This window comes from Eucalyptus grandis, chromosome 2, assembly GCF_016545825.1.
Source record: "Eucalyptus grandis isolate ANBG69807.140 chromosome 2, ASM1654582v1, whole genome shotgun sequence".
Lineage (NCBI taxonomy): Eukaryota > Viridiplantae > Streptophyta > Magnoliopsida > Myrtales > Myrtaceae > Eucalyptus > Eucalyptus grandis.
Window position 1 is genome coordinate 14441777 of NC_052613.1, and position 12360 is coordinate 14454136.

The following is a 12360-nucleotide window of genomic DNA, read 5'->3' on the forward strand; positions in this document are numbered from 1 at the left end:
GAGTACTGAGTTTGTTTGCTGGACAAAAAAAAAAACCCAACGAATTGTCATTCGTTGACCTTAGTGGGTTGTTTTTGGAAATTCATGGGAAATATCTTTATGACAAAATATCAATTTGTATTACGCATCGAATAGAGGAGGCATAATCAAAATTGATGCCTTCAAAACCAAAAACTTACCCTTAATCCGAGAAAACTGGCGGTGCATGGAAGAATCAATTCATTGGATCCGCACCCAATCTATCTCGATGAGAGGGATTTCTTGGATTAGGGGCCAATAGTCGCCAGTGAGTTTTGAGCATCTATCTTTCAGAATCTCACATTTCTCTATGTACAATTCTTGGAGGGAGGGAGGGAGGCCATCCTCTAGCAAGTACCTCAGCTTTGGGCAAGAGTCGATCCATAAATGTTTGAGAGATGAGAGATGGTTGAGAAGACCGCTTGATAGTCTTTCAACATTCCACATATTGCAAATGCGAAGATACAATAGAGAGGAAGGAAAGAGAAGACTCCACGCATCCCTGTCCTCCGAAGGAAACCATACCTTCTCTCCCTCCCCTCCCATGCAAAAGTCAATTAACATACACCGGAGGGATGTGAGTAGGTGTAAGCCCCATTCTCTCATTGGCTGCTTTAGATTCTCGCACCCTCTTATTAAAAGGCGATGCAAATTGGGAGGCAAACCTCCTTTAGGGAAGCATTTGATATTTTGGCAATCCTCGATGAATAGCGTCTCGAGGGATGTAAGATGATGCCATTGATTTGGTAGAGACTTTATCTTCGGACAATTACTAATTATAAGACACGACAGGGTGATGGGAAGGGAAGGGAATTCCTCTATCTCCAACGCTGGACAATTACTTATATCCAAATGAGTGAGATGGGAGAGCGTGTGAAGGCACTGTGGTAGGCTTCCTAGATTTGGATAGCCATCAATTGTCATTTCTTTGAGTGATTCTATGGTGATCATTTCCACTGACTCCACTCCCTCGCACTCACAAATACAAATTTTCTTCAAAGCAGTAAGTCTATCGTTGGCAAATAAAAAAGATATTAGAGAATCACAATTTACAATCCGTAGATACTCAAGTTGAGATATCGGGTTATTGTTGTTAGGGTCATCTAGAGGAATGGTTGGTCCCAAGATTTTTGGACACCTCCTAATGATCAAATGTTTGAATGTGTGCATCTTGCTTGGAAGCTTTTCTAAACTTATGCAATTACTCAATTCCATCCTTTCAAAGTTGCACGGCAGCTCTATTTCTCCTTCTCCTGCCACAAAAGATGTGAATCGAGGGCAGCTTTCAATGGCTAATTCTTGAAGGCAAGTAAGATTTAGCATTATACTTTCATCTTGCCACAAGTATGTAATCTTGTCACACCGTCCTATATGAAGCTGCTTTAGCTTGACCAAGCACCTCATAAACACATGATCAAAGCAAACTAGCTCGGCAAGATTTTCAATTTTGAGAATGGTCAAAGAAGTTAGGTTGACCAAGCTCTTTAAGATTTCCTTGTTAGAATCCTCAAGGTATAACTCACGGAGAGATGGAAAACAAACCTCATTCGTTGAATTATTCAAATGCGGACATGAATGGATTTCAAGTTTTATGAGACAATCAAGTTGATGAGGTAATGTCCTCATCAATGAAGGACAACTCCAGACAACAAGATGTTGAAGACAAGAGAATGAGACTTCTTCTTTTGGGCCCCCAACATAAGGAGACCAATTCTTCCATGACAACATCTCTTTCAACTTCAAAGTTGTTAAGGATGAGAAAGGCCTTTTATCTCCATAAAATTCAGAGCCTATCATTCTTATTGTGTGTAGACCTTCAAGAGATAATTCCTTTAGTGAAGGTAGTTGTCCAAGTGGGGGAAGTGATATAACATTAGGACAGCCCCGCAAGCACAAAGACACTATCTTAGAATAGGATGGGCCACCTAACCATGATGGGAATTTTGCACCACCATAGTTCAAAATATTGAGATTTTCAAGATCAATGTGAGGTCGTAGGAAGTCAAGCACTTGTGCTTCCCGCTCATGATTCTGGAGATTTTCCAAATTTTCATCCCAATGCAAGGATAAGTTGGTAAGGCCTTGCTTTTGATGCAAAGTAGCATCAATTGCATCTCTAACTTTTTCTACCTTTTGCAATTCTGATATGAATAATTCTCCTTGAAGATGTGGCAAATTCTTTAACTCCTCTAACTGTGACCCTTTCTCTGGTCGTACCACAAACTTGGACAAGATAATAAGATTTTTTAAATTACCGATACCCAACGGCATCTCTTTAAGACTCCTCGTATCTCTAACATCAAGAAACTGTAAATTGGCCAATTTTGTGATGCCTTGAGGCAACTTTGAAAGTTTTTGACAACCTCTTAAAATCAAAACTTGTAATTTGCACAAGCTGACAATTGATTCAGGTAGCCTTTTGATATCAGTGTATGAGAAATTGAGATATCTAAGATGTTTTAGATCACCAATGCAATTTGGTACCTCTACAATGTCACAATGACATATTGAGAGCACCCTCAAGTACTTCAATTCCATTAGCAAGTCATGTAGCACCTTGTTTGAAATAGAGAAAGTGTCCCCTCTAAATCCATTGTGCAGTAGCATTAAAGTTCTTAGTACCTTCATTCGGTGATATTCTCTTAAGCATTTTGATGTAGCAAAATGCGATGAGATGAATGATGCATAACGAATTTTCCCAAGAGATGCGTCTTCTTCATTAGCTACCAAGTGAGACTCCCCAGAGCTGAAGTATGCATTTCCTGCAATTGACTTTGCTAGATCATTCAAAAGATCATGCATTGAAAACTTAGATGCGTTGACACTTGATTGTTGAAGAAATGATCTGGATACTAACTCATCAAAGTAATTTCGTCCTAATCTGAAATTATTCCCCTTTACTTTTTGTCTATCTAAAAAGCCCTCGGCTATCCATAAGAGTACCAGCTCATCTCTCTCAATTTCGTAATCCTTGGGAAATATTGCACAATAAGTAAAACATCTCTTCAAATGGCAAGGAAGATGGACATAACTCAAGTTCAAGATAGGGAGAACCTCATCATTCTCTGCCATCGGAAGATCCCATATTATGTTATTTAAGGTATCTTCCCATTCACTGGGATTCCTTTTATTACGTAGGGCACCGCCTAGCATCTTAGCCGCCAAAGGTAAACCTTTACATCTTTCAGCTATTTTCTTACCTATTGTTTTAAAATCCGGATGGCTCTCAAAATTTGTTGCTCCAAGAGCATGAAAGGCTAATAAGCTTGTACAATTATCAAAGGACAATTCCTTCAAATGATAGGGTGATGCTCTAGTTATGGAAACAACAGCAAGGTTGCGAGTCGTAATGATGATCTTACTCCCCTTAGCCCCCGCTTCAAACGGCTTTAAGAGGGCAGTCCATTTTTCATATTTCTCATTCCATACATCATCTAAAACCACAAGAAACTTCTTCCCAGATAGATTGCCCTTCAACTTAACTTGAAGCCCGTTAAGATCTTCACCCTGGCATGACAACCCAGTGATTGACCGCAAAATAGTTTTTGTTATGTGAAGAACATCAAAAACATCTGACACACAAACCCACGCTCTCTTCTCGAAACAGCTATATACTCTAACATCATTATACAACCGTTGAGCCAAGGCCGTTTTTCCAACACCACCCATCCCAACTATGGGGATCATGCTCAACATGGCATCGGAATTTTCGACTTCACTAATTAATAGTTTGAGTACTTGTGCTTCTTCCTTCTCTCTACCATAAAACTTAGGCTCTGGCAAAGAAGTGGTTAGATCCCTTTTGTTTGTGTAGTTGGATCTGTCCACAACATTCTCTCTTAAGCTTAGACGAGCCTTCCTAGTGACAATCACTTTCAACCTGCCACTAATATCTTGCACCTTGGTTTCAAACATGAGTGAGCCTAGGTTTGGATTCGATCCGGAGGATTTATCTTGGCCAAAGAAAGAGAACTTCCATTTTTCCAGACGTTTGCTTGTGTTGGATTCTGCCTCCAACTTAACCTGAGCCACTTTGATCGCTAACTCATCAATCAAGTCTTCCATATCATAGGCCAAGTCCCTAACATCATCTAGCCACAGCTTCACTAGAGGGTTACCACTAAGTTGCTTGTCTTCTGCATCAATCAGCACTACATTGATTGTGCCCAACATCTCATTCCACTCCTTGAGGAGAGCAGTGCTAATTCGTTCATGTTGTGCATAGACTAATGCGAGAGAAGTCAACTTGCTGAATAGGACCTGAAAGAAGGAACCCATAAAGGAACCCAAAACGATCTCTCCCATTGTCATGGTTGAATCGGTCACTGTAGAGAACAACATAGGTCTTATGTTGAAGTGAGGTAAAAATGAGTCAATGGAGAGAGAAAACTATGAAGTCTAGGAAGATCAACACGTTCATTTACCAAAAAGGACATAAAAAAGACCAAGACTTTCGAGGAATGCACACCAAAGGTTAGACAAATCAAAAGAAAATAGTTTTGTCCACAGGTGCTTGTTTCGTCAATTGTTCTTCTTTTTCTTCATATCAAGACTTTTCTTGTGAGCATCCAAAACAGAGGATAAAATTTGAATTTTCTATATACGACCGACTTAGAGCACACGCCTATGTTTGTCAAAAACTTCAGTGCATATTAGTGTTTTGTTGACATTGTCCGCATCCATATGTTGTTAGTATCCTTGAAATTTCAATGCTTTGTTTTTTGCTTTATTGGTGAGTATGCGATCAATATAGGCTTTTACATAAGATATAAGAAGATTAGTGATTCCTCCTTCAATGAGGATGATCATGTGGAGACGTCAAAGACGTTTGTTTTTTCTTTTGGGGGGGGGGGCGGATCAAACCACCATATGCTTTAGGTTGTGAAGTTCTAGATGCATCAGTTTGGGGACAAAAAAGAGAGCAAATAGATAGGTATTACTTACCTGTTCCGAGTAGACTTCCTGGAGCAGACCAGTGAATGTGGTTAGATCAATTACAACGATCCAACAAGCACGAGCTCTAGGTTCGAATGAGTAGGAGGAGAACACTATTGAGCACGAGCTCTAGCTTCGAATGAGCAGGAAGAGAACACTATTGGGCCAAGAGATGAGCATAGGTCATGGTGAAGCCAAGTGATAATGAATTAACGGAGAGAGAGAAAACTATAAACCATAAAACTCAAGAGGACCGTGAGGTTCACCTACCAAAAAGTTTCAATAAAGGAGAAGACTTTCAATGATGCTTTCTATCCACGAGTGCTTTGTTAATGTAAATAAACCATAAAACTCAAGAAGACCGTGACTCGACTGGACTGTATGTTATAACTAGATAGTGAAGCAAAAGCGAAAGAGAGCAAATGAAAAGGACAGAGCCTTTGTAGGACGCAAATTAATTCCTTTTCACTTCTCACTCCTCCTGGTACAAGCTGATATTCCCCCATCCGAGGTCACTAGGATAACCCACTAGCGATGATAGTGCCTGCATCTTGTCTTGTCCATGACAGGAGCTCTAGCAGCTTGGCGAGGTTATAGTGATAGGACTTGCCTACCCTACATAAATGGTTTCAAGTGGTACTGGATGAACGGCCTTCTCACAATCTTAAATCAAAATTCATTGTGGCAAAAGTGAGGCTTTCATGATCACTTAACATACCGACAGAGCATAGTCTACCTGATTGCTCATCTGTGTCTTTCCTTGATAACAGAGAAAAAGAAAATGCGCTTTGAGATGGTGTGGCAATTTAAATAGAAGAAGAAGATAAAATATGAACTTTGACAAGGAATCAGGTTTAAATAAATTATAGTCTGCAGGGTTCATTTAAATTTAGTTGTCACATTCACCAACTTGAAAACACTTGTTTTAAATCCTATTTTGTGCATCAATACAGTAGCTGCTGTTTACACCGATATTATCGGTACACCTACCAAAATAAATAGCCTTTTGTCTTCTTTTGTCAAGTTGCAGAAGATAAACATAAGCACATCATTTGCCTACCTCAACAGCATTTGCATTTGATCCTCCTTAGAGATTTTTCCAAATAAAGATGACAGTGGGATATTCTGCAAAACAAGCACAGTTGAGAGAATTTAAGTCACGAGGCTAGGGCATTATAAAAAAAAAGATCTTTGAAAGAGAAACATAACAAGCGCTGAAATTTCAGAAAAGATCTTTGACAGTGGGATATACTGCAAAACAAGCACAGTTGACTCATCGATTTCTGGCGACGGCGAGCCCGCGGTGACGGCGGCGCGACGGCATCAAGAACGCGACACTTGTGGCTCAAACGGAGGCTCGACAACGGCGGCGGCAGCTCTTGAAGCTCACGGCCGGTGGGAGGCTCGGTTCGAGCGGTGGCTCGCAGCGGCTTGAAGCAACGGCAGCACGGATGGCTAAGAGGCAATGAGCGAGCGGTGATGTCGGGCGAGCGGCGGTGCGACGGCCCTTGAAGCTCATGGCCAAGGGGATCGTGGATGGAGACGCGGCCCTTGCGGTTCCTGCCGTGGCCCCACGCAATCCCGTCTGCCGAAGGTGGGGAGGCCAAGAGGTGGTGATGATGATGGTGAGGGGGAGTTGGGCGTGGGCGGCGATGGTGTTGGTGGGTGAAGAGGCAGCCAGCAAGAAGAAGAAGAAGAAGTGGGGTTCAGCCGAGAGAGAGGGAAGGAAAAGAAGAGAGAGGGAGAGAGAGAAGGACAAAAGAAGGGGCCCGCACGAGGTAGCATGAGGGGAAAAGGGGAGAAAAGAAAGAGAGAGAAAGAAAGGGGAAGGGGGGATGGATGGCAGAAAAGGCGGGAAAGGAAACGTAAGGGAGTGAAGGAGGAGAGAGAGAAGAAGAAGACAAGAGAGGGGGAGAAGGGGGATGTCACAATGAACGAGCCCATGCAAGTATTATTTGTTTCGAGGAATAGTCCCTCGTGTGAAACAATGGTGGACTTGCCGGACTGTGTTAGCATTATAACTAGGGCTGAGCGCGGTTCCCGGGTTACCCAGGAACCGGAACCGAACCGGAGGAGGGTCCGGTTTGGTTCCCGGTTCCAAGGGGGATCGGTTCCGGTTCGGTTCCGGTTCCAAGCGGAACCGAAACCCGAACTGGAACCCGAACCGGAACCGGTCCCGGTTTCGAACCGGAACCGGTTACTTAGGGCAGAAAAAGCTCGACCTTGGATGTTCTAGTGACTTGTATGTGATGTTCTAGTTGAAGTTTGGCTTCGCCTCTAAATGAAAGTTGTAAAGGACTTCTTGGAGTATAACATACTCAAATTTGGGACAAAAAAAACAAGTATAAGTGGGTGAAATCGTTATTCTTTGGAAAGACTGGATCTGGAGATTTTGGGACCGACCCTTGATGAATTCATGGACTTTAAGGCAACCTTTTTGTCGAAATTTCACTTCGGTTTCTTAACAAAAGTTGTAAAGGACATCCTGAGGTACAACATATCAAAAATTTAGAGAAAAAAACAAGAATAGGTAGGTGAAATCGTGGTCCTTTGGAGATGGTTAGATCTGGAATTACGGTACTACGAACAGGGATTTTAACCGTCCATATTTAATTATCTAGGACGAATTTGACTTCGATGTTTTCTTGAAGTATCTACCTTATGGTCTTGCCTATCACATAATCGAATTTAATAATTTTTGAAGGTCATTTGGGTATTTAATCGGAAATGTTTCTAAAACTGTGCAATCTGATGTGTTCGGATCTTGTAAGTTGCAATGCGTGGACTATATCATTTTTTAAGAGGTTCTTTTGGAAATGTGTTCTGCATGAAATATCTCTCTTCATGTCTTCCCTACAACATATTTAAATTTCGTAATTTTTGTAGTTCATTTGCCTATTTAACCAAAAATGTTTCAAAAACTGTGCAAGTAGAGAATAGGAAAAGTAAATCGATTTTATCTTTTAATCCAGAACGAATTGGACTACGATTTCTTCATGAAACTTGTACCTCTAGGTCTTAAATACAACGTGTCCAAATTTCAGAATTTTCTGAGTTCATTTAAGGGTTTAATCAAAATTGTTTTCAAAACTTGTACCTCTAGACATTCTTGTTCTAGTGGTGTTTTATTTGTACTTTCTAGTTTGCTATTTGTTTTCAAATTTCTAATTATATTATATTATTGTTGTGCAGTGCGAAGTTAATGTATCAATATAACATGTCAATGGGAAGTTACCGTGTAGTATACGCGTACATTATAGTTTTTTTTGGTAACGTGCGCATACGTTATATTTTTTTTTGGTAACATGCGTGCACGTTATAGTTTTTTTTGGTAATGTGCGCATACGTTATATTTTTTTTGGTAACGTGCGCATATGTTATAGTTTTTTTTTTTTGGTAACGTGCACGTACGTTATAGTTTTTTTGGTAACGTGCGCGTACGTTATATTTTTTTTGGGTAACGTGCGCATATGTTATAGTTCAAATCTGAAAATAACAAAAAAAAAAAAAAAAGAACCTATTGGAACCTGGAACCGACGCTGGAACTTGTGACAGGGTAGGTTCCAGGTTCTCGGTTCCCACGGGTAGGTTCCAAGTTCCTCATTTTGAGGAACCTGTACCCGAGGGTAGGTTCCAGGTTCCAGACGGAACCAAACCGGAACCTGGAACCGCTCACCCCTAATTATAACCGTTTAATTGTCTACTTCCTATCAAACAAAACAGAGCAACCCAAAAGTCTAGCTGGTTTGTGGCAAATTATGTGAAGCTTGTCCATGGACAAACATGAACTTCCTAGTGTCGAGTTGAGGATTCGTAATAGAAATGGATTTTTGAGCAGCGATAGTAACATAACGACAAGTGTGGAAGAGAGAAAGAAGTCCGAACCATTACCTAAAGAATAAAAATTAGACATTGGAGAGAAATCTTCTTATTGAATCTAACTCAATCAATTACAATGAGTGGGATTTCTTGGATGAGGTGCCAATAGTCACCGTGGAGTTTTGAGCATTGATCTTTTAGAATTTTACATTGCATTATACCAAATACTTGAAAGAGGAAGCAAAGCCATCCTCTGGCAAGTACCGGTAACTATAAAAGATAGCTGTTTGAGAGAGGAGAGATTTCTGCGAAGACCACTTGATAATCTTTCCATGTCCCTCATATTTCTCATCCGAATAGAAATTAGAGACAAAGGAAACATAATACTCCATGCTTCTTACATCCTCCACCGTTAATAGTCTTTCCACTGTCCTCATATTTCTCATCCAAAAGTCTAAGACAGGATGAGCAATTAGTCCTAAATAAAATGATCCTTCATGCATAATGAAGAATTGCAAGAGTGATCGAACAAAATTATACACACACCTAATTGACTCCAACAAAAAATGAACCGGGATACCCTGTTGATGATTTTTATTTTTTGATGACTAGAAAATTCCTGTGATTATGTTAATTAACAAGTATGGGAGACACTGGCAATGGACACTTATTCGTACGGGCTGGTATTCTACAAATGTGATGTTAGGAGATCGAATGACTTGGTACAGGTTGATAACACTTAAGAATGATTGCCTACACCTATTGGTATATCTGGAACACTCGAAATGCAATAACCATTAAACATAAATCACTCCATACCGGAACTGTCACTACACAAATTAGAAAAAGGCCTTTTAGACTCTGTTGCCAGTTAAAAATGTAAGAGAGCTAAGTCATGATTGGTGGACGAAAGGCAGGGTCTGTAGAGTAACCTGAGCTAGGTTTTGTGAAGATTAACTGTGACAGGAGCTCTGGCAGCTTGGTGGGGATATAATGACAAGACTTGCCTACCTAAGATAATTGGATTGTGAATGGTATTGTATGACGACGTTCTTGCAATTTTAAATGAAAGTACTTCATGGTAGACATGAGACTTTTAAGAAAAAGAACTTCCTTGTGCTGGATTCTACCTCTGACTTGGCTTGAGCGGATTCCATCTCGAACTCATCGAGCAAGTCTTACATGTCATTGGCCAAATCCCTAAAGTTGTTTAGCCATAGCTTCACCTGACAATTACCGCTCAGTTGCTTTTCCTCTCCATTATCTAGCATTACTTTGATTGTGACCAGCATCCCCTTCCACTCATCAAGGAGGGTGGTGCTGATTCCTTCTCGATGCACATAATTCAATGCCAGAGAACTAAACCTATCAAAGAGAACCTACAAGAAGGAACCCGAAACAACATCTCTAATGGCCATATTTGAATCAGTCACTGTAAAGAATAACAAATGTTATGATGAAGCAAAGCGATAATGAGTTAATGGAGAGAGAAAACTATGAAGTTTGGGAAGCTCAAGACTCTTACCTATCAAAGGGAAAAAGTACCAAAAAATACTTAAACCTATTGCATTGGTATCAAATCAGTTCTAAATATTTTCACATTGGTATCAGTTCAATTCATCCAACCAATTTTGAAAGTATTGATGTGGACACCAGCCATTCAACCAACGCTGACATAACAATTTTTTTTTAATATTTTATTTTTATTTTTTCAAATTTTTTAAATAATTATTTTCTTTTTCTTTTTCTTTTTGCTCTTCTTCCTCCTTGGATCCCCAGAGTGGCCGACGAGGCTCTAGTAAGGCCAGAGCAAGGTTGGCCTCACCCGTGGCCCTAGGCAAGGACCATGACCCTCGCTAGTTGCCGGCATAGGCTTCGTGGCCCTTGCCCAATGGTCAACAAGCCTTGTCGGAGCCTCATTGGCCAATGCAGGGATCCAAGGAGGAAGGAGAGGGAAAAAGAAGGAAAAGGGAAAGGAACAAATTAATAAAATTTTTGAAAAAAAATAAAAAAAAAATAATTAAAAAATTACCACGTGAGCGTTGGTCGGATGGTCAACTTTCATACAGCGTCGACTAACCAAAATTGGGTGGAAGGACAAAATTGATACAAATATGAAAAAGTTTAGGACTAAATTGATCAAATTGAAATGTTTAGGACTGAATTGGTACCAATACAATAGGTTTATGGCTTTTTTTGCATTTTCCCCTTTATCAAAGAGATCAAACAAACCACCCCATGTGGTGGTGGCGTTGGTTCGAGCTTTGTCCTCCTCACGATGGAGACAAGTTCGAATCTCAGCATCGTCATTTGTGGACCTACCTATGGCATTAGGGTGGTGGTTCCTTGGCGTCACCCCAGGATTTATCCGTCGACTGCCAGCTGTACGGAGTATCCTGGGTAAAAAAAAAAAAAAAAAAGAGATCAAACAAAAACTATGACTTTACAAAAAAAAAAAAAAAAAAAAACTAAGACTTTTTTCAAGGATGTAAAGAGGTTAGACAAATGAAAAGAAAATATTTTTTTTATCCATGAGTGCTTGTTTTGTACTATCTAGAGAATATCCCAGCGACTTTGATGGTTTTCCACGGCCAAAGTTTGAAGGAATTTTGTGTAATTTTCTCCTTTTTTAATGATTTTCTCCAGCATACGCTCACAAATAAAATTCGGATTTAGGTGTTTGGGGACATCAGTTTTAAAATTTCTTATTGGCGGAATCTATGTGCCCTTCGGTAGGCAGGCTCTACAGTAATACATGTCTTTTCAGAGAAGTTGCAGTTTCCTTTCTGAAATTTGTGGGCGATTGTGATTTCTACCTTACCTATTATAATATTTGCTAGGAAAAATTAGTATTCATTTCTTATTGCAAATTCATAATTAAGATTCACGGTTCACATTCAGATTTACAAAAGTTATCCTTTTCACAACTGGATTTGCACAGTGATTGCAAATGTCCAATAAAAAAAGAAAAATAAATTGCTCTCCTAAACCTTGGCACCAATAAGTCTCGTAAATTAATGGATTCCTTTTAGCCAAATGAGCTACTTGCTCACCCCGACTCTCTGCATACTTCTCTCCACACCTGCTTTATTTCTTTAATACATTGATGTCATCACGTTTTCCCCGTAAATTTCCAGGTAGGCACAGTCAAAATGATCAAACGTAGAACTATAATTAGCCTGAGGGAAAAGCAAGAATTTAGTTTCCGCGGATCCAAACGCAGTTTTTGAAAATCCTGACGTAAATTGTGATTATGACATACTAAGAAATGCGAATGAAAGCTTTTCTATTTCCTTTTGGCACCGGAAAATAAGAGTGCGTTTAGTAATATTTCTATTTCTGAAAACAATTTATTTTCAGAAATATTTTTTTTTATTTCTATTCTCTGGAATAAATTCTAAATAAAACTACGCATTTAGTAGCTGTACAAAATTGGGAAAATGTCACAAATAGTCCATAAACTTTCATTTAATGTTCAATATCGTTCATAGACTTTTGATTTGCTCAATTTAGTCCATGAACTATCAACAAATGTCCGATCTAGTCTCTAAATTATTTGTAAATTGACCAATTTCATCCTTCCATTAG

General features: G+C 39.7%; 1 protein-coding gene across 8 annotated transcripts in view; it reads right to left on the reverse strand.

Moving 5' to 3' along the window:
* LOC108957405 (putative disease resistance protein At3g14460) overlaps positions 1–6852 on the reverse strand; it is an 86426-nt gene extending 79574 nt beyond the window's left edge. For 7 of the 8 annotated variants that reach the window (XM_039306200.1, XM_039306199.1, XM_039306198.1 and 4 more), the window contains exon 1: positions 180–4827. In XM_039306200.1, coding sequence (XP_039162134.1) covers positions 220–4359 — 4140 coding nt within the window. In that variant the 5' untranslated portion in view covers positions 4360–4827 and the 3' untranslated portion in view covers positions 180–219. Of the gene's footprint in view, positions 1–179; positions 4828–4962; positions 6079–6205 lie in introns of those variants that run through there. The other variant, XM_039306201.1, reaches the window with a different exon arrangement.
* Positions 6853–12360: the final 5508 nt, after the last annotated feature.